General features: G+C 46.0%; 1 protein-coding gene across 5 annotated transcripts in view; it reads left to right on the plus strand.

Annotated features, from left to right (window-relative positions):
* The window catches only part of CRPPA (CDP-L-ribitol pyrophosphorylase A), a 184,198-nt gene that overhangs the window by 17,741 nt on the left and 142,761 nt on the right, over window positions 1–23,696 (plus strand). For 3 of the 5 annotated variants that reach the window (XM_044294010.1, XM_044294011.1, XM_044294009.1), the window contains exon 3: window positions 10,711–10,860. The exons of 1 other annotated variant lie outside the window; for it this stretch is intronic. In XM_044294010.1, the coding sequence (XP_044149945.1) occupies window positions 10,711–10,860 (150 nt within the window). Of the gene's footprint in view, window positions 1–6,499; window positions 6,592–10,710; window positions 10,861–23,696 lie in introns of those variants that run through there. One more of the 5 variants, XM_044294013.1, reaches the window with a different exon arrangement.

Genomic DNA, 23,696 nt, shown 5'->3' on the forward strand with positions numbered 1-23,696 from the left:
TCACTGTTCTAGGGTGTATAGAAAGAGGCCCTCATAATGTAGACTTCCCCTTTAAATGCTCTCTGTGACACCACGTGCACCATCTGCATGTTATGGAATGCTGGTGAACAATGCGGAGAGATCCCGGGCTGTTCTGGCCATGCTCCGGTGCAGATAAACAGGATGGATTTTCCGCTGAAGTACGATCATTTGTTTAGCATTTTCTCTTTTTATTGAGAAATGTAATTGAGCAGCCGCCACGGCTATTATGAGGACGGTCACCCGGCGTTCAGTGTCAGTGGAGCACAATCCCCCACCAGCCGCACCACGCAGGGAGCAAGCAAGCATAGAGCTACAGTTCTGCAAGGCAAACAAAACATAATTGCCTACAAACTTCCTGCCTCGGTAATTGACAAAGTGGAATTCCAAGAAGGCAGAATGGAAAATGTAAGATTTCCAGCCCAGTGACGGACGGCTGCAATGGACAGCATTGGGAGTGCGGCTGCCAGGACTACGACCGGTAGTCACTGGAGAAGGGAAATATCGGGATGTTCCCAAGTCCTCAGATGTGTTCGATTGCAGGAAGCTAGTTTTTGATCATTGCTAATTATTCACTTCCAGGATGTCTCCTTTTCAGACTTTTTGTGGCCTGACAGCTGCAGACCATACCAATACATGGAGACGGATGCAGACAAGAGTTCAACATAGCCATTGGGCAAGGAAAGATGAGAAACCTGGGAAAAAACGACCTTGATTTCCTCTTGATTAAATTTTTTACAATATGAAAATCCCCCAAAAATATAATAATAAAGAATAATAATTTGACCTTCTGCTGCGGATTTGCAATGGATTTCACTCTACAATTTGGAAAGGGCGACTCTGCTGAAGATCGCCTGTCCGTTATTTTGCAGCGTGTGGATAAGATTTCTTGAACTATTACCGGCTTTTCCCTTCGACCTCCCCGTACACGTGCACACTCTACTTGGCCAAGCATGCATGTGTTCTCAGCAAGTCACTGCTAGACTCCTCTGGTGGCATATTAAAAATCCAACTGCCCCATTACATCTGCCCTCAGGGGAGGGTCGTGAGGCTCCTATACCCATTTGATGGTTGGCGTGCTTCGCCAAGAATCTCGTCCATATGTCTGGTATTGTAAAATGCTCCACGCTAATCTACAGGGTTTACACCTCTTTTGGATGAACTTTTTTCAAGCTCGGAGTACTAAGGACCTATACTCAGGATAGGTCATCAATATCAGATCAAAAAGCGTAATTTACTGCAAAATGATACCAATAAAAAATACAAGTCGCCCCACAAAAATCAAGCCCTCGCACAACTCCATAGAAAAAAATAAAAATAAAATAGGTCTTGGGAAGCGGCAATGCAAAAACATTTTTTCCCCCTAAAAAGTGGTTTTATTGCAAAAAAGTAGTGAAACGTTAAAAAAAAAAACTATGTATTTGATGTCACTATAATCGTACTGACCCAGAGAATAAACATATTGTGTTATTTATACCAAAAAATAAACGCTGTAAAATGTATAACTTCTATCTCCCTCCCAGAAAGAGTTAATAAAAATTTTAATCAGAAAGTTATGTGTACCCCGAAAAGGTGCCATTTAAAAACTACAACTTTTCCCCCATACAGCTATATAGGCGGAAAAATAAAAAAATTATAGCTCTTGGAAGGCAAAGATGAAAAAAGGAAGAAAAACGCTTGGTCAGTAAGGCCCAAAACAGGCTGGTCACTAAAGGGTTAAAGGGGTTTTCCTTTGGATAGGTCATCAGTATCTGATTGGTGGGCGTCCGCCACCGGTCAGCTGTTTGAGAAGGCACCGTCGCTCGCAGTAGCGCCGCGGCCTTCTTGCAGCTTTCCCTAGGCCATGTGACGTCACTTTCATTGGTCACATGACCTAAGTGCAGCTCGGCTCCATTGAAGTGAGTTGGGCTGAGCTTCTTTAAGGTTGGTATTGAGAAACACTGTCGGGATGGTGTGCTAACCCACTGATCTTGGTGCTCGCTACATCTGTAGGCGGACCCACCTGAACAGCGAAGAGTCCGCAGCTCTGGCACCAGCATCACGGCTCCGTTAAACAACTGATCGGTGGGTGCTGAGAGTCTGACCTCTACTGATCTGATCTTCTGGCCTGAAGATAAATCCTCAGCAATATCCTGAACCTGGAAAATCCCCAAAAATATAATAAAATACATAGGGACACACTTAACAAGGCCCTAAACTGGCGGTGGATCCGCTGGCCTCTCCGTAACTTCAGGCGCATCCAGCGCCAGTTCTAAATTTAAGAGCTTCCTTGCTGTGTTACATTTAGGCTAAATGCACACGATCAGGATTGCATGCGGATTTTCCGTGTGGAAAATCTGCACTGTAGGTCATGTACATTTTATTCTATGAGAATTTGAAATTCTCAGTGCACACGATGCAGATTTTTTCCACGCGGATTTTGACCTGCGGTGCGGATTTTAAAATCCGCAGCATTTCAATTTATTTTATTTTTCCTGACCGGATTTTCTTCATTCACTTAGGAAAATCCGCATGCGTAAAATCCGCACCGAAACCACACCAAATCCGCACCAATTGATGCGGATTGACCGCACAGATTTGCCTGCGAACACCTGCGGATTTCAGTGCGGATTTTTCGCACATGAATCCTGAACGTGTGCATGTACCCTTAGACCTTTTTCTACGCCTAGGGGTCCATTCACACGTCCGCAAAATGGGTCCGCATCCGTTCCGCAATTTTTAATGGGGCTGGAATGTGCTGTCCGCATCCGCATTTGCGGATCCGCACTTCCGTTCCGCAAAAAAATAGAACATGTCCTATTCTTGTCTTCAATTGTGGACAAGAAAAGGCATTTTCTATGAGAGTGCCGGCGATGTGCGGTCCGCAAAATATAGAACTCACATTGCCGGTGTCCATGTTTTGGGGATCCGCAAAACACATAGACGTGTGAATGGACCCTAAAACAGGCGTAGAAAATGGGGAGTGAGACGGGCCTGCCACAATTTTAGACCTGGCGTGAGCGGGGAAAGTCGCAGATAGGGGTGCAACTAACCATTGCGCCACTATCTGCACCCAAAATACGCCTAATTTAGGCGTATTTTAGCATAGTAAATGGCACCCATATTTTTTTATATTTCACCTAAATCTTTAAAACCTCTGATCCCAGAATCCTATGAGGTAAGAGGCAGAGGCCATGCCCCCTCTTAGATCTGCAGCCTTAAATGATAATTTTATGGCACATTTTCTGCAATTTTGGCGTGAATCACCCCTCCCCCCCCAAAAAAATATATAATATTGTAATAAAAATACTAAATTTGACTCAAGCAAACTGTAAACTGTCAGCGAAGAGAAGCGAGGTCTTGATTACAGCGCACTGGAGAAAAGGTGGCATCCAGGTAGTGTAATTAGAGGGGGCGCGGGGTGAACGTGTCGGCTCTTGCTGGAGGACTCGGGCCGGCACAACAGCTTCTAATAACAGAGCAGAGGCCGCTAATCACCTCCTAAAACCATCGCTAATGATGCGGTGCCTGGAGAAAGCCTCCGCTGGTTGTGTCAATATTCACCAGTATACACAGCCATCCCCAGTGCGACAATGGAGACAATGCCTCCGTCATTAGCGCCGCGCAGGTCACAGGAAGGAACGCGGACCATCCCAAGACTTTTCCCAGCAATCCCACTAACAGCCCACTGGGCCAATACATGACGTTAATCTCGTCTGCCGGGCGCACTCAGAACAGTTTACTTAGCTGCAGGTTGACAGGAGGATAGCGCCGCCCCGTATCATTCAATGGCGGATCAATTAGTGTTGATACGAGTGCAATAAAGCGGCGCTTCTCAATGAGTCCCATTGTCTAGGCTGAACAGCGGTGGACTGGGCGGGTGACTACTGCAGATGTTCCAGCCTCACACACCTGGTGGAAGGAATGGGGGATGGGGACTACAAACCCCTACATTGCACAGGAGGAAAGTCCGGGGCGTGATCGTGTCCGCTGAAGGAGTGGAGATGCATTTTGAGATGATTCGCCTGATTAAAGGGATCGTCCAGATTCTGAGTGAATAGCGTAGGGTCCTCTGCTCAGGATCCTTAGGCCAGAGTGCAGAGTGGAAAGAGCGTCTCTCGCTCTGGAGGACCCGCCCTGTCCTGTACTACGCAGACTTCACATTGATTTCTACAGACACTGTGTAATTCCTCATTTGACCTGTGGTGGTGCTGCAGGAATATTATTTACAGACTATAACTGATCGATGAAGGTCTTGGGGATACTTTGTAATCAGCTTATTGTCAAAGGACCTTCCTAACAAGTTCTCTAAAGTGGAGGGCCCCTTTAAAGACAACCTCTCCCCTCTCCTGACATGTCTGTTTTGGTGACTACTTGCATTTTCCATTTAATAACAATTCTGCAGCATCTGTTTTTCTCTATTATCTCTGCTAGAAGTTATAAATGAATTGCCAGCAGGTCCGCCTGGGTGTTACCAGTTGTGGATGTGTCCCTGCACAGTCTGACACTGGCAGCACTGATTGAATGGTGTCAGACTGTGAGGGGACCCATCCCCAACTGGTAACACCCAGCTGGATCTTTATTACAGACTGCTGGTAATTCCTTCATAAACCTCTAAAGGGGAATAACAGAGGAACTGTGCAACTTGTAGTCATAAAGAATAGATGCTCCAGAATTGTTATTTCATAGGGAATGCAAGTAGTTAGTAGACATGTCAGGAGAGGGGACGGAGCCTCTTTAAGTGACAAATCAGAATTGGAATAAAGGTCAACATTCACTTTAAATTCACTAGGTTTTGACATCTAAAAAAATTGTAATATAAACCTATTTTTTTTTTGTAGTGTGCATTGTTATCTGCAGCCAATCTGAACAAAGGGAGCTGCAGTGTAAAGCATGGAAGAGGGACAGTGCCTCAGTCTGAGCCTTTGGTGGAGGTGGATTTTAGACTGCCTTCAACAATGTAGCCCTATTGGAGCAGATCAACCAAACGAACTAAAAAAGTCAAAATCTGGAAATTTTAGATGAGTTTTCTGGGACTAAAAAAATGAGGACCTTTCTTAAAGATAGGTCATTAATGTCGGATCGGTAGGAGTCTGACACCCGGCACCCCCCATCGATCAGTTGGTGAGCACTGTGGCCTCCTTACAGCTCCACATTCTGTATAGTGGCTATGCTTGGTATTGCAGCTCAGGCTCATTCACTTTTGGGCAGGGGGTGCCTAAGCCCTGCCCCTTTTATGGCTCGGTTTGCAGCATTGTTCCGGAAAACTAGGGACTGTTGACAAGTATGTGCAATGATTTATTTACTGGAGATTGTAGGGGGTCTGGTTCCTTTAAATATCAGCATCTTTAGGACCCTCTATAGGAAATAGTCTGAGGGCCTATATAGTGTTGGCCATAGTGGAAGGCTTGCAGAAAATAGTCCCCCTACAACACCTAAACCCAACCTGGTAGATGCAACCCTAGCTAAAGAAGAGGCCCGGTGGGTGATGCCTACCTGCTCTTCACTCGTGCTTTTCATTTAAAGGGGTTCTCCCATAATGAATATAAAAAATGGAAATCAGACATCATATAGTACATGGCAATCTCTTTCTAAAAAAAGCTAGAACCAGCCCTGTACCTCACATGGATCCAGAGATCTCCACATTCATTGCTCTGCTAGATTAATATCAAGCTAGCTGCTCAGGGGCGTGTCTTTTCTGCTGCTGCTCAGGGGGCGTGTTCATGCTCTCCCAATCACAACTCAGGAAACAGTTGAAGGATGAATAAAGAAATGAGAAAAAACAAACAGCGAGTGCATTTTATTGAATAACTCGCTGGCTATGCAAAATGTTTAATTACATGTAATTACAATAGTATACAGATCCGGGGGCTGGTTTGAAAACTATAGAATACTTTTTGTGGGACAAGCCCTTTAAGGCACAGCTATGATGAATAACTCCATCTTTGTATTTTTCATCTGCATCTTTTTGTGGACCCATTAATTTCAATGAGGCCTCAAAGACTACGGACAGCACACCTTGTGATGTCCGCGTCCGTATGTCCATTCCGTTGGCCTGGAAAAAATAAAAATAAAGCATGTCCTATACTTGTCCGTAAATGGACACTTGCAAATTCTTGTAGTGACTGTATAACTAAAATCCTGAGAATTTCCAATCCGCCCGTATTTATTAGCCAATAGAAATAATCAATGGCGTCATCGGCTCCATGAATTCCAGGTCCCCTTCCAACAAAAAGAGTATGGAATCGCTTGGACCAGAGTTAATCAGAATAATTGCGCTGCACGCTCCATTAATGCGCCGCTAAATGGAATTTCTGTGTAAACGCCCTTTTATCCGGCTATTTATCGAGGGACTGCGTGTTTCTGTGGCAGTGGCCCCCGCCGCGGAGCTCACTCGTCAGTCACATCATCCGTGTTTGTTTTCTTATGTATAATTAACAGCTACTAATACGAGCGAACCCTGCGCTGGACGCTCGCCGCATTCCTTATCACAGTAAACACTGGATCGCTCGGGCAGGACCCGCTGATTGCTCTAATCGCCTCTCGTTTGCCTTTCACTTGTTGGATACAGGATTCCGCATGATTTTTCATAAGGTAATTACTGTAGCATTGGTGTTCTGTGGGGCACTGTCAGGGGTGTATGTAACAAAGTTGAAATTCAGCCCCCAGTGGACAAGACAGGAAGTCCTAGTGTTTATCCGGGGGCTGGTAGGTGGTGTCTATCTCGGAGGGGCCCCTCTTAGTAACTGCTGGGGTTACCCCTATGGTATGTAAGGCATTGAGCACTGTGCAATAAGATAAAAACATGTTAAAGAGTGCTTGTCGGCAGGATCAACCACCCTATTAAATCAAACTGCTGATTAAAATGACGCCTGTCTTGTGAAAATTGGTTGCGGCGTTCCTGAGAAAAAATACTTTTTTAATTCTTTAGGCAAACTAGGGCTTCAGCGCACTGAGGGGCGGGGCCTAGCCGATTAGCGCTAGCCACACCCCTAGTTGCATAAATAATAAAAGCCTTTTTTTTCTCGGGAATGCCGCAATCGATTTTCGCAAGATGGGTATCATTTTAAACAGCAAGAGCAACACTACTAGACAGTCAGTGGCGTAACTAGAAATGACTGGGCCCCACAACAAATTTTTGAACGAAGCACCCCCTACTCCCATGCAACCCCCACTCCTGTGACTAGTCAAGATCGCTCTCTCAGACCAGGCCCAGCAGTCATTTCACTGTATATATTCTTACTATATATAATGTTATTGTATAATACTGTGGAGAGGGGCCCAGACAATAGAATCTTTTAGTCCTCCTCCTGGGTGGGCCCCTTCTGAGGTCGGGCCCCAAAGCAGCCGCTTCCCCTGCTACCCCTATGACCTCTAGACAGTATGCCTGGTTAATAGGGCCGATTCTTCTGATGGGCCCTTTAAATCCGCACCTCCGGCTTCCCCTTTCTTTCTGTGTGGCAGACAATAGATGCTGACTTAATGTCCAGCTTGTGTTTATACTCAGCATCCAACTAGAATAAGTGGAACTGCAGTATAAAGTATGGCGGCATATTCCAGACTCTAAGGCTGGGTTCACACCTGAGCGTTTTACAGCGTGTTCCTACGCGCTGTAAAACGCGCAACAGGCAAGAACCAATGATTCCCTATGGGAATGGTTCTCACCTGAGCGTTTTACAGCGCGTACGATCGCGCTGTAAAACGCCCTACACCCCAAGAAGTACATGAGCTTCTTTGGGGCGTCTTGTCGCGCGACAATGGACGTTCGCTTGTCTCTGTATGCGCGATTGCAAACGCCCGTACAATCGCCCATACAGAGCGATCCATCGTGAACGCTCAGGTGTGAACCCAGCGTAAGGCCTCATGCACACAACCATACATGTGTTGTGGTCCGGACGCCACGGATCCGCAAGACACGAATCACAGCCATGTGCGTGCCTCAATTTTTTTCAATAGAGATAGATACTTATCCATCATGCAATACCATCAGGGAGGTGTCTGATTGGCTGCAAATTTATTCTGCAGCAGAACAACAACCCCAAACATCCAGCCAACGTCCTTAAGAACTATCTTCAGGGTAAAGAAGGACAAGGAGTCCTGGAAGTGATGATATGGCCTCCACAGAGCCCTGATCTCCGCATCGTCCAGTCTGGGATTCCATGAAGAGACAGAAGGATTGGGGAAAGCCTACATCCACAGAAGATCTGGGGTTAGTTTTCCAAGACGTCTGGAACAACCTGCCAAAATCCTTCAAAAACTGTGTGCAAGTACCTAGAAGATCTGAGGCTGAAGGCAAAGGGCGGTCACACCGAATACTGATTGGATCTAGATGTTTCTTTTCTTCATTCACTTTGTAGTGAACGCTCAACACTTCAATTCTTGAAAACATTCTTACTTTGCAGCATTTTAACAAACCCGCCTAAAACTTCTGCACATAGTTAATCGCTCTTTAACGGCCCAGATGTGAGACTCCTATTCATTGGCATCATAAAAAATCGCAGGGAGACGCATTTTTGTGACCTTCAACGATTTACCGTAATAAACCTGGCAGCAAGTGTTCAGTTTTCCTGCAGCGCCACCACAGGGGAAGTGATGCATTACATAGCGCACTGGAATCCATGGATGTGCCTGTAATGGAGACATGCAGAGAGAGAGAGAGAAGAAGATGCTTTTTGTGACCACTCTCTGCTTTGGCTGATAGATGGCGGTCATAAAATGAGGACCCGCCCCCTATAATATTTCTAAAATCCTTAACAAAAATTAGATTCCAAAGGGCTTGTCTGGGGTTTTCAGGAATCTGCGTAAGGGTCCATTCACACGTCCGCAAGTGTTTTTGCGGTCCGCAAATTGCAAAACACCAGCCATGTGCGTTCTGCATTTTGCGGACCGCACACGGCCGGCACTATAATGGAGAAATGCCTTTTCTTGTCCGTGTCTGCGGACAAGAATTGGACATGTTCTTTTTTTTTTGCAGGGCTGCGAAACGGAAATGCGGATACGGACACCATATTGTGTACTGTCCGCGTGTTTTGCAGCCCCATTAAAAATGAATGGGTCCGCACCCGTTCCGCAAAATTGCAGAACGGATGCGGATTCATTTTGCGGATGTCTGAATGGACCCCAAGCCAAGGAATTAAACAACATTAAAAAATGTAACCAGTATTTACCCAGTAAACTACCCTTCGCTCCAGTCCCACAGCTCTGGTGGTCCTTACCGGTCCTGCAGCGATGATGTCACATGTGTCGTTCACTTGCCTGCTGCAGTCAATCGCGGACCTCAGTTCAGGTGACGCCTGGATGTACGGCAAGCGACGTGCTGGAGTGGTCCTGTGATGTCATCGCTGCAGCCCCTTTAAATGAGTAAAAGGAGCCTTCCAGGGAAGAACTATAAGGCCCCTTTCACACGGGCGAGTATTCCGCGCGGATGTAATGCGTGAGTTGAACGCATTGCACCCGCACTGAATCCCGACCCATTCATTTCTATGGGATGTTCACATGAGCGGTGATTTTCACGCATCACTTATGCGTTGCGTGAAAATCGCAGCATGCTCTATTTTGTGCGTTTTTCACGTAACGCAGGCCCCATAGAAATTAATGGGGTTGCGTGAAAATCGCAAGCATCCGCAAGCAAGTGCGGATGCGGTGCGATTTTCACGCACGGTTGCTAGGAGACGATCGGGATGGAGACCCGATCATCATTATTTTCCCTTATAACATGGTTATAAGGGAAAATAATAGCATTCTGAATACAGAATGCATAGTACAATAGGGCTGGAGGGGTTAAAAATAAATAAATAATTTAACTCACCTTAATCCACTTGATCGCGCAGCCGGCATCTCCTTCTGTCTTCATCTTAAATGTGTGGAGGAACAGGACCTGTGGTGACGTCACTGCGGTCATCACATGGTCCATCACCATGGTAAAAGATCATGTGATGACCGGAGTGACGTCACCACAGGTCCTGTTCCTCCACACAGCTAAGATGAAGACAGAAGAGATGCCGGCTGCGCGATCAAGTGGATTAAGGTGAGTTAAATTATTTATTTATTTATTTTTAACCCCTCCAGCGCTATTGTACTATGCATTCTGTATTCAGAATGCTATTATTTCCCCTTATAACCATGTAATAAGGGAAAATAATACAATCTACAGAACACCGATCCCAAGCCCGAACTTCTGTGAAGAAGTTCGGGTTTGGGTACCAAACATGCGCGATTTTTCTCACGCGAGTGCAAAACGCATTACAATGTTTTGCAGTCACGTGGAAAAATTGCGCGTGTTCCCGCAACGCACCCGCACATTTCCCTGCAACGCCCGTGTGAAAGAGGCCTAAGGGTAGTTTGATAGATAGATAAAAACACCTGAAAAATCTGATGTATATTATCCATAAAATCCTTACCTTACGCGGATCTGTAGTTTGTCATGCCACAGGTCTAGCCCTATTCAAACTGCATGTGTAATTACAAACAGGGACTGCTTTTTGTACAGAAACAGCGCCACCTCTGTTAATAGGCTGTGGCCGGTATTGCAGCTCAGTCTCATTGATTTCATGAGGATGAGCTGCAATAGCAGATAATTCAGCTCTGCTACATCTGTAGATTGCACAGTAGTTACAGCGTTTCCTTCCGGGCCCTGGCTTCATGCTGTGCTCTATATTGGATTGTTATATCTCATCCCCGTAAAGTTCACCCCTGTTCCTCCTTCCTCCGCAGGCCGCTGGGGCAGTGCGACCTTTGGTGTCCACGGTTATTGCCCCGTCCTCAGATGGATGCCTCGACCACTCCCTGGAACGAGCGAAGCACCGGGCCAGTGAAATGCCGCAAGCCTTTCTGTTTGATGTCATCTATCAGGCGTACCTTCAGGTGAGTGTGAGCTCCATGGGTTCATGTCCGGACCTCAGGCAGCACTCGTGTGGTCGTATGACCATGAGCCAACTTGTCCTCTCATTGAAGTATATAGGGGTTCATATGGGGTCATCTACTATCGTAAACCGGCTCCAGACGTAATTAACATTTCCCCCATAACTAACACGTTCTATACCAATGGCTATATACTTTTTATACTCTGGTTACAGCCAAAGCTGCATTCAGAAGGAAGTCTACTGGATTCCTGTTAGCAGAGTGCATTGTGGGCGCTCAAATGTCAGATTTAAACTGGTGGGTCACATGTTGCAAAGAACATTTTTGAAGCAGCTTTGGATGTAAATGGAGTAAAAGGTATGATGTGACTATGTATTTTGCACTGAGCTGTGGGGAATATTCCGCTTTAACAACCCCTTTTCCGTTTTACAAGACCACCAGCGATCAGCTTGATGGCTGCCTATGGCTGTCAGTGGTCGCTGATGAGGTCATTGTGAGATGCGCCTCTGTAGCTAATTTAGGGGAGGCGTCCCCGATCCAGCGACACCTGCCCCCTCTGGTTGCATCCATATCCCTCATTCCCCCCCATAATGAGAATCCGCCATACACACAGTTTGGTGATATGTTCCACTATAGTCGAGCTCCTGAAGGGGTTAACACCGCAGTTTCCCTCGTCTTGAGCAGGGGTCACATACTTTCTGTAATGCAGATGTTGCGTTTTATGGTCGCCTTTAAACTCCTGGAATGTAAGTGCTTTTGGCTCATAAACTTTGTTTTTTATGCATCCGATGTTCTGCGATTATTACCTTTTATACAGCGCTAAGATAATGGGGGTGATAGTACCCTCTGGAGTGGGGGTGGGGCCGTCATACAACATACTTGCTGACTTCTGAGAAGGGACGTGAGGAAATTCTGAAAAAGCGGCGCTCGTAGCCCCCACATTGAATGTTTTATTTAGGCACGGCCATTTATATAGGACACTCCCCCATCCTACAACATTGGAATCACTAATAGTACATATGTCCCCCTTCAGCAAACCCCACAATACAGACCACCCACCAGACCCTCTAAATAAAGGTATACACTACAACTAGATCCTCCTGTATACAACCCCTCTGCTAGATCCCCACTATACAGACCCCAGACCAGACACTCTTATATAAAGACCCCAGACCGGATCCCAGTGTATACAGACTGCAGGGCAGCCCCCCACTATACAAACTCCAGGCCAGACCCCCTGTATGCAGACACCAGGCCAGATCCCCTGTATACAGACCCCAGGCCAGATCCCCTGTATACAGACCCCAGGCCAGATCCCCTGTATACAGACCCCAGGCCAGATCCCCTGTATACAGACCCCAGGCCAGATCCCCTGTATACAGACCCCAGGCCAGATCCCCTGTATACAGACCCCAGGCCAGATCCCCTGTATACAGACCCCAGGCCAGATCCCCTGTTACCCAGAGGTATATGCAGTGTCCTTGATCCCTTTCAATCCCTGTTTCTACACTGGAAATCCCTTCTTGTTAAAAGGATCTCCTGAAAACAAGCCGATCACAGGGTGTTTTACAGCCGACACCACCAGCGATCAGCAGCAAGCGTTTTATTACTCTGCAGTGCCACCTCTGGGGAAATGAAGTATTACATGGTACCTGTGGAAATCAGACAGATTAGGTCCTCCACAGTAAGAGACACTCATTTAAGTTGCTCTTCGCTACGGCTTTTTGATTGTGGTGATGAATATAGGTCGTCCCCTCTATTAACTCTGGCTTTATTTGGGAACCCCTTTAAATTTCCTACATCAGTTCCTGGGGAAGCTGGCAGCCAATAGAGCTCCTAGTAGACGTCACCCACAGTCTCCAGACTCCTAAATGGTCCCTCCATGTAAACCATACCTACATATCTGCCATTAGCTTCATGTTACGTTTCGCTATGCCTCCTATGTTATTCCCGGACGGGCGCGATCTCCTATATAACTACGTCTGCAGAGCGTTCCTCCATATACATCTGGTTCTGGTGACTTCTCCCTGGAAAAACGGTCAAGCGGTTAAACCCGTGCAAACAGAGACACGGAACCAGTTATGAATTAGCGCCGAAACGACGTAACTAAATTGTCTGCTAAATGCACAAATCCTGACTTCAAAGGGGAAAGGGCATAATTGTAATAAGGAGCATTAAAGGGAAATATTGCATGCACATCATCTGCCGAGGAACCAGCCACGTGTTTGATCTTCCCTGATGCTGATGGTTTCTGACATCTCCTGAAATAATTGAAAACTTTTATTCGGAGGATGAGTCAGATGTCCGTGTATAAAATCCAGGCCGATGAAGTACTCTTAACCTCCACCTAAACATGGGAACTGTTTTTAACCCCTTAATTAGCACTTTTATTCCTACTCAGGAGGCATCAATATAATGCTCTGCATTGTCCTACTGTATCGTGTAGCAGTTTCCAGCCAGGCCGTGTCCACCATTGCAATGAATGGAAACCCTAAGGGCCAGTTCACACTGAGGTTTTTGGAGCTGATTTTGGTGCGTTTCTGCTTCAGTGTAAGCTGCACTTTTGGTTACCATGTGGAAAAAAGAAACGGCGCGCCCTTCGTTGGAGTAGAATCTGTGCTGAATCTCCCATTAAGGGTGCATTCACACGACCGTATAAATGGATCCGCATCCGTTCCGCAAATTTACGGAACGGGTGCGGACCCATTCATTTCAATGGAGCCGCAAAAGATGCGGACAGCACACCGTGTGCTGTCCGCATCCGTTGTTCCGTTCCGTGGCCCCGCAAAAAAGATAGAGCATGTCCTATTCTTGTCCGTAACCGATGACAAGCTTAGGCATTCTCTATATAGCGCTGGCCATGTGCGGTCCGCAAACTGTGGAACGCACACGGCCGTAACCGTGTTTTGCGGATTCGCCATTTTCGGACCGCAAAACACTTGCGGTCGTGTGAATGCACCCTAAGGCTACATGCACACGACTGTATGTGTTTTACGGATCCTCAAAAAAAAAAAAAAAGGATGACATCCGTATGCCATCCGTTTTTTCTTGCGGATCCATTGTAACAATGACTATCCCTGTCCGCAAAACGGACAAGAATAGGACATTTTCTATTTTTTGGGGCGGGGGCTACGGAATGGACATACTGACGTGGACAGCATTTTTTGCGGACACATTGAAATTAATGTGTCCGCATCCTATCCGCAAAAAAAAAACGCAACGGACACGGAAACAAAATACATTCCTGTGCATGAGGCCTAAAGTGAATGGGAAGCAAATGGGAAGTTTTTTTCACACTTTTTTTGCATTGTAATAAACACTCATTGGTTAAAAAAAGCATCAAAGAAAAAACATGTCAAAAACCGCACAAAAAAAAAAAACACTGAAAAAAGCAACATGTATATTCCTCTCCTTTTAAAAAATCTGTAGTGTGAACATACCCCAAAAGAAGTGTTACCCACCCTAGCGTTATGCCCCTGCTCGAGGACCATGATGGTCGTGCTGCAGGCTGTGGCGGCCATCCATGATGATGTCACCGCAGCAGGTTTAGGAAAAAATTTATTAAATTGCCACCAACCTGTTGCCCAGGACGGTGACAGCTTCACAAAGATGTTGTGTATTCTGAGAGATTTAGCGTCATGCAGCAAAGGAAGTTTAAACTCTGTATTCTAATTCATGTGCAGAGTCACGGGGCAGAACCGTTTTTTTTTTGAAGAGTCACACTGGCCACTCCCACTTGTGACTTGAAGTCCCACAGGTAATTCATTGATGGCGTAGCCAGCATAGTGCACTTAGTGGCTTTTGGTGATGTTCCTGTGAGACATCAATCGAGCCAGGAAGGACTGGTCAGGGCGACTCTTCAGGTGAGCATCTCCATCCTCCCATAAATTGGAATACAGCAGTTAAACTTTTTTTCCCTGCATTATACAAAACCTCCCTGAATCTACATGATCATGATTGCAAAACTGTCACCAGCCTGGATAATGTTGGTAGCAATTTGGGGTCCTAAATTCCCAAAACAGGTTCCCTTGTCACCTCATGCTTGTAGTCCAACCTACTGGTTTTGACCGTGGCCCGACTTCTGATAACATTTTTATTTAGTTACATTCTTTGGTTTGTCGCAGCCTGACCACTTTCCCATTGGAGACTCCTAGATTTGTTCCCGACTTAAAGAGCCTCTATCAACATGATCAACCCTATTAAACCAGGCATACTGCTTGGTAGGGCTGATTAAAACAATACCTTTGTTTTGCCTGTATGTTAAATTGCTGTAGAGATATCCGCTTGTAATTCATATTTAAATAGGCATGTTGGAGCATCAGGGGGTGGGGCTGAATTCTTGGAGCACTGCTTTTGTGACACCCCTGTGTTCTGCATACTCTCCCCTCCCCTTGATTGTCGGGGTTAGACATCAGCATGTTGAGGGCAGAGCTGTATTCTGGAGCTGTCTCCTAGCATGTACATATCATATTCACTACTGACCATAGCCTTGCCATGTTTAGAATAGAGGTTTTCTATGCCTAGAAAGCTAATCCATATTTCTAGTTTATTCGCAGGCACAATATATGATTATAAAGAAACCAGTGACATGTATTAGCTTTCTAAGTATAGAAAACTGCTTTTCTCAATATGATAAGGCTGTAGCCTGGAGGTAAGTGGTTAGCCTTGCATGTAGATGTCTCAGGTTTAAATCCCAGGAGACATGTAGATTTTTTCCTTTATTTTTTTTCTCCCTCATTTAACCCCAAGGGGCTGCACTAACCGTTCTGGAGCCCAGCACCGCCTGTATCCAGGAATCTCTTCCTTGCTCACAAAGTCAGATCGCCGTAATCTCGTGATGTGCTAGCTCGCAGTGCCGGCATAGTGTTCCTTCCCTGTGCTGGCATCAGCCTCAGGGAAGAAACTGCGCATGCGCGAGCTCGTGCATCGCGAGTTTACGGCGATCTGACTTCGTGAGCAAGGAGGAGATTCCTGGATACAGGCGGTGCTGGGCTCCAGAACGGTTAGTGCAGCCCCTTGGCCTCCTTACCAGGCTGATTTACATATATATAAAATCATTTTTTGCACTCAATAAAACCACTCAGAGCTATGGGACAGGTATATTGCGGACATGCTAGCGGTGATCTAGACGTGCATGTCCACATATCTATAGGGTAAAAAGAGGTGACAGAATCCCTTTTAAATGAGTGAGAAAAAACTGAAAAAAATCTAGATGGTTTTCTATACTTAGGCCTCTTTCACACTTGCGTTGTCCGGATCCGGCGTGTACTCCATTTGCCGGAATTACACGCCGGATCCGGAAAAACGCAAGTGAACTGTAAGCATTTGAAGACGGATCCGTCTTCAAAATGCGTTCAGTGTTACTATGGCAGCCAGGACACTATTAAAGTCCTGGTTGCCATAGTAGTAGTGGGGAGCGGGGGAGCAGTATACTTACCGTCCGTGCGGCTCCCGGGGCGCTCCAGAATGACGTCAGAGCGCCCCATGCGCATGGATGACGTGCCATGCGATCACGTCATCCATGCGCGTGGGGCGCCCTGATGTCACTCTGGAGCGCTCCGGGAGCCGCACGGATGGTAAGTATACTGCTCCCCGCTCCTCACTACGCTTTACCATGGCTGCCAGGACTTTAGCGTCCCGGCAGCAATGGTAACCATTCAGAAAAAGCTAAACGTCGGATCCGGCAATGCGCCGAAACGACGTTTAGCTTAAGGCCGGATCCGGTTTAATGCCTTTCAATGGGCATTCATTCCGGATCCGGCCTTGTGGCAAGTGTTCAGGATTTTTGGCCGGAGCAAAAAGCGCAGCATGCTGCGGTATTTTCTCCGGCCAAAAAACGTTCCGTTACTGAAGACATCCTGATGCATCCTGAACGGAGTTCTCTCCATTCAGAATGCATGGGGATAATCCTGATCAGGATTCTTCCGGCATAGAGCCCCGACGACGGAACTCTATGCCGGATCCGGACAACGCAAGTGTGAAAGAGCCGAAAGCTAATGCATATCACTGGTTTCTTTATAAACACATATTGTGCCTGTAAATAAACCAGTAATAATTATTAGATTTCTAAGTATAAAAAACCTGTGTTCTCAACATGGTGAAGCTATAGTAAGCAGTGTATATGATATGTACATGCTAGGACACAGCTCTGTCCTCAGCATCTAACCCTGTCAATCAAGGGGAGCAGGGAGTGTGCAGAGCACAGGGGTTTTACAAAAGCAGTGCTCCAAGGATTCAACCCAGACTCCTGGTGCTCTAATTGCTCATTTGCATATGAAAAAAAATGCAGATATCTCTGCAGCTGTTTAACATATAAACAAAAAAATCAGCATGATCAACCCTACCAGGCAGCATGCCTGGTTTAATAGGGTTGATCATGATGACGGAGGCTGTTTAACCTCTAGTCCAAACATTCAAAGTAGCCTAACCCAATGCTCGGTGACTACTCTTCGGACCACGACCTGAGAATCTGACCGAGAAAGTCCATACTTCCTTGTGTTAGGTTGAAGGTGAGAAATCTCCTCTTTAGGGCATGGCTGGGCCCGTGCTGGGCACCACAAATTGCGGTCTCCAATGCACGGGCACCTACTGTAGGGCCATTGTATCTAGAAGCGGACCCCTTCACTTAAATGGGGTCTGCAATCTGCATCCAACGATCCCGACCGCAAAAAAGTAGTCCATGCACTACTTTTTTGTGGTGCGAAGGCACAGACAGAAACCCCACGGAAGCACTCCGTAGTGCTTCCATGGGGTACCTTGTCTCTGTTCCGCACTGCACCTCCCGGATTGCAGACCCTTTTAAGTGAATGGGCCCGCATCTGTGGTGCGGTGCACAAACGTCCGATGCCCGTATATTGTGGACCCGCTGTTCGCGGGCCACAATACGGGCACGGCCGGGCGACGGCCATGTGCATGAGCCCTTAGACTTCACACCTCAGTTTTGATAGCAGCAGTTGGGTTGTCCTACAAAAAATGCTCTATGGTTTTGAAACCAGCACCCGGATCTAATATTTTTGTAATTGCAAGTGGTTAAAATTTTAGCCTTGCCAGTGAGGTACTCTATAAAATCTATCTGTATAGCGCCACCTGCTGTTTGATATATTCGTGAAGAATCAGTGTTTGCTTTGTGTGTCACCCCATATTCCTTGGATGCTGCTCAGGTGAAAATTAATTTCCAGAGCATCTCCTACCAATAGTCTGTGAAAAACCACTGATAGGACATGGATGCAATGTTGTGTCAGTGGTTTTTCACAGACTCGTAGCCTTCAATGGGTGTGTTTGGACCCAAGTTGTGCATGTCTCTGTTATTTTTCTACTGAGTGGAAAACCACTAATATGTCAACAAACACAATAAAAGTCAATGGCACGTGTGTTTTTCTCTGGAGAACATGGACAGCACATGTCCGTGATTCACTGAAGTGTGAATGAGGCCTTAAACACCGTGACATTTACAGGGAGTGAGCTGCAGCAGAAAGGATACACCCCCTGAGCTGTGATAGAGAGAGAGAGAGCTGCAGCAAAAAGGATACATCCCTGAGCTTAGATAGGGAGAGAGCTTCAGCAGAAAGAGCATGCCCACTGAGCTGTTATAGGGAGAAAGCTGCAGCAGAAAGGATACACCCCTGAGCTTTAATAGGGAGAGAGCTGCAGCAAAAAGGATACATCCCTGAGCTTAGATAGGGAGAGAGGTTCAGCAGAAAGAGCATGCCTACTGAGCTGTTATAGGGAGAAAGCTGCAGCAGAAAGGATACACCCCTGAGCTTTAATAGGGAGAAAGCTGCAGCAGAAACTATACATCCCTGAGCTTAGATAGGGAGAGAGCTTCAGCAGAAAGAGCATGCCCACTGAGCTGTTATGGGGAGAAAGCTGCAGCAAAAAGGATACACCCCCTGAGCTTTAATAGGGAGAAAGCTGCAGCAGAAAGGATACACCCCTGAGCTTTAATAGGGAGAAAGCTGCAGCAGAAACGATACATCCCTGAGCTTAGATAGGGAGAGAGCTTTAGCAGAAAGAGCATGCCCACTGAGCTGTTATGGGGAGAAAGCTGCAGCAAAAAGGATACACCCCCTGAGCTTTAATAGGGAGAAAGCTACAGCAGACAGGATACACCCCTGAGCTTAGATAGGGAGAGAGCTTCAGCAGAAAGAGCATGCCCACTGAGCTGTTATAGGGAGAAAGCTGCAGCAGAAAGGATACACCCCTGAGCTTTCATCCGAAGAGAGGTGCAGCAAAAAGGACAATCCTCTGAGCTGTGATAGGCAGAGAGCTACAGCAGGAAGGACATACCCACTGAGCTGTGATAGGGAGAGAACTGCAGCATAAAGGATACACCCCCTGAGCTTAGATAGGGAGAGAGCTGCAGCAAAAAGGACAATCTGAGCTGCTAGCCTGAGGTAAATCTAGAAGAGCAATAAATGAGAAGATCTCTGGATCCATGTGAGGTGCAGGGCTGGTTCTGGCTTTGTTAGAAAGAGATTGTCATGTACTATATGATGACTGATTTCCATTTTCACATTAATCATAGGAGAACCCCTTTAAGGATCCATGTCTCCAGTAAGAACTGTAATAAGGAGTGTACAATGGCAGCTCCCAGATTGTGAGCGAGACTCCAACTGTGGTGGACTCACGTCGGCCATACGTATACAGCCATTTGCCGATGCTGGAACCATAGCACCAGTGGTTTGCTGTAGAGGACGCCAACTTGGAAGGTTTGTCTTTTATGAGACAACCCCTTTAATACAATTAGCCATAGATAGCACAAGGGTATGGGTCATGGAATAACTTACACTAGACTGAAAGATGTGGAGTTGTGCATTTTTTGGCAGACGATCACTAACGAGCATTCGTATGAAATCTTGTCAGTCTCTGGCAGTGTAATACTGCCACCGATTGCCCAATGAACGAGCAAACACTCAATCATCGGGCAATCCATGCCGTGTTTCCAAGTGTTGTTTGCAGGCGGCAGATCGTGGTGTCTAATCATCAAACCACTAGACAGTATGGGGACGAGTGATGGTCTAGTGATGGTCCTCCCCATACTGGCATTTAATAGCAGCTGCCTCCTCCACTGCTGAGCAGGCAGTTGCCGGGAAGGAACACTTCCCTCCCGAAAGTCGTCTGCCACATCGGGCTGTGTAATACAGGCTTAAGACCAAAAACAAAAATTCTTACTGGGTGAACTATAGCTGATGTCCTAGACCAGTGATGGCTAACCTTGGCACTCCAGCTGTGGTAAAACTACAACTCCCAAGATGCCCCCCTTGCTTGGCTGCTCTCAGAACTCTGTAGAAATAAATGAAGCATGCTGGGAGTCGTAGTTTCACCACAGCTGGAGTGCCAAGGTTAGCCATCACTGTCCTAGACGATGGTGGCCACGTAGACTGCCGCTGGAGCTGGTTTTAAATTGTTTTCCTTGAAAAAGCTTTCATTGATTTCAATAGAAAACGTCTCAAAAAGTTTGGGGCCTGTTCTAATTTTCTAGGCACATCGACTACCTGGCCCTTTGGGTTCTCCAACCCTTGGTTTATCTAGCCATTTACATTGTGTAAAAGTCGGTGGAATCTGCTGATTTTCGTGCAACTATTATGAGGGATTTCCATGATTTTAGTCTTGATGTCCTATCATCAGAATAAGCCATCAATGTCTGATTGATGGGGGTCTTTCGCCCCGCACCCCCGCCGATCAGCTGTATCAGCCATTGTGTAGTGGCCGGAGCAGTTTGCTTTCACTTCAGTGGACAGAGCGTCGTGGTGGCAAGGAGCTACTCTGCAACCGCCAATTGGCCCCAGATAGCATACCATGAGGATATCCGCCAATATAAAAATCCTGGGCAACCACCTGAGAAGACTGAAGAGCGGGGCATCTTTTGGATTTCTTTGAGAGATAACCCGCTGTCAGGGAGTCCAGCAACGGCTTATTACCTTCCAACCACTGGAAAAAACAAGAATGTTTGGCCGAACATGTGTTCTTATGATGTACCAAATTTATTTTTAATTTATTTTTCGCTTTTTTTGTCCTGGTAGAACATTCGGGCTGAGTTTTACCTTTTTGTCAGATAGGTCTGGGATTGTCCCTTTGAAGTGTGCGATACATGGACGATTCTTCTGAATGGACAGTTGTTGTTTTTTTCAGGACATCTCGGTCACAATAACCTCCGAGTTCTCTTCATCAGACTCTTGCTCCTTCTTGTCTTCCTGCCTCATGATCTTGGGAGACTTGTTTGCTTTGTCTAATCGGCTACAGACTGCATTCCAAGTCCGGAAAAACAGTAGTGTCTGAAAAACTGATTTCTTCTCAGATATGCTAATTGGGAGCTTCCTCTCCCCTTATATGTCCCTGGAGATAAGTTGACCCTGTTAACCATTTCATTTTCTTTTTTACTTATTCATTTTATTTTATGTTTTCATGACTTTGTGATTTCAATTTAAATGAAAAAAAAAGAAGAATAATTAAATGAAGATTCTGTGCAATATCATACGAAAAGAAGCTTTTGATCGTATATAAATTGTCATTCCAGAATGATCCAATAATAAAAGCAATAACAACCGATAGTTGTTTTGTCACCATATTTGATGTGTGTGGCGAATTATCAGTGTGGTTCCCCCAAACAGTCTTTTTGTTGGGTCCTTTGAGGGAAACAAAATAACTAGTGCTTGAATTAGGGCTTGTGCCAAAAATGATTTGTTAAGCAGGGTTATCCCGTGATTAATGTGAAAAAATGAAAATCAGACTCCGGGGCCATATAATATATGGCAATCTCTTTCTAACAAAGCTAGATCCAGTGATCACTAGTATGCAGGAGGCACGGGGAGCGGTGACTGTAGATCTGATGGGGGTCAGATCTGAGGTCTGATATGGGGGTTTGATTTGAGGTCTGATCTGGGAGTATGATATGTGCTCTGATATGGGGGTCTGATATTAGTTCTGATACGGGGTTTTAATCTGAGGTCTGATACTGGGGTCTGGTCTGAGGTCTAATATGGGGTTCTGATATGAGGGTCTGATAAGTGCTCTGATACGGGGTTCTGATCTGAGGTCTGATATGGGGTTCTGATCTGAGGTGTGATATAGGGGTCTGATATGTGCTCTGATACGGGGTTCTAATCTAAGGTCTGATATGGGGGTATCACATTAAGTCTGATATAGGGTTCTAATCTGAGGTCTAATATAGGGATCTGATCTGAGGTTTGATATTGGGTACTGATCTGTGGTCTCATATGGGGTTCTAATCTGAGGTCTAATATAGGAGTCAGATCTGACGTCTGATATGGGGTTCTGAACTGAGGTCTGATATGGGGTTCTGATCTGAGGTCTGATATGGGGTTCTGATCTGAGGTCTGATATGGGGTTCTGATCTGAGGTCTGATATAGGGATCTGATCTGAGGTCTGATACGGGGTTCTGATCTGAGGTCTGATACGGGGTTCTGATCTGAGGTCTGATACGGGGTTCTGATCTGAGGTCTGATACGGGGTTCTGATCTGAGGTCTGATACGGGGTTCTGATCTGAGGTCTGATACGGGGTTCTGATCTGAGGTCTGATACGGGGTTCTGATCTGAGGTCTGATACGGGGTTCTGATCTGAGGTCTGATACGGGGTTCTGATCTGAGGTCTGATACGGGGTTCTGATCTGAGGTCTGATACGGGGTTCTGATCTGAGGTCTGATATTGGGGTCTAATCTTAGGTCTGATATTGGGGTCTAATCTTAGGTCTGATACAGGGTTCTGATCTGAGGTCTGATACGGGGTTCTGATCTGAGGTCTGATACGGGGTTCTGATCTGAGGTCTGATACGGGGTTCTGATCTGAGGTCTGATACGGGGTTCTGATCTGAGGTCTGATACGGGGTTCTGATCTGAGGTCTGATACGGGGTTCTGATCTGAGGTCTGATACGGGGTTCTGATCTGAGGTCTGATACGGGGTTCTGATCTGAGGTCTGATACGGGGTTCTGATCTGAGGTCTGATATTGGGGTCTAATCTTAGGTCTGATATGGGGGTCTTATATGTGCTCTGATATGGGGTCTGATATTAGGTCTGATATGGTGTTCTAATCTGAGTTCTGATATAGGGATCTGATCTGAGGTCTGATGAAGATTGCGCATCTAATTTGGGGGTCTGATGAAGATTGAGGGTCTCTTTTGCGATCTGATAAAAAATATTTTTTTTTCTCTTATTTTCCTCTTCTAAAACCTAGATGTGTCTTATCATTAGATGTGTCTTACAAAGCGTAAATACGGTAGTTTTATTCCTTGTTGGGGAAAAAAGTAAATCTTTTTGAAAAATGGAACAAGGCATAGTGACTATTTCACTGACTTATCCCCTGGAGAATATTTAGGCCTCATGCACACGACCGTTGTGTGCATCCGCGTCCGTTCCGTCATTTTTCACAGTTTAGCGGAGGTCCCATTCATTTCTATGGAGCTGTGAAAAAAAACTGATAGTCCTCCGTTTTTTCTCTGCGTCCGTGATTCCAGTCCGTCAAGAAAATATAACCTGTCCTATTCTTGTCAGTGGAAAACGGAGGATGGACCCATTCAAGTCAATGGGTCCGTCAAAAAAAAACGGATGCATAACTGGTATGTCACCCGTGTCCGCGTCCGTGTCCGTTTTTTTTCTACAAGACCTTGGTGCAATAAAATTACACTTTTCATTAACCTTCCTTTTTTTCCCCCTGACACAAGGAAACACAACTGAAGCAAAATCGGACACGGACCACTGAAGCCAAATCACTTGACAGTGAAAAAACACTGTCGTGTGCATGTGGCCTTAATAATAAAGTTCCTGAAGAGCTTTTCGATCCTATCTGGAGTCTGCGAATATTATTGGGCCCTCTTCTAG

This window comes from Bufo gargarizans, chromosome 5, assembly GCF_014858855.1.
Source record: "Bufo gargarizans isolate SCDJY-AF-19 chromosome 5, ASM1485885v1, whole genome shotgun sequence".
Lineage (NCBI taxonomy): Eukaryota > Metazoa > Chordata > Amphibia > Anura > Bufonidae > Bufo > Bufo gargarizans.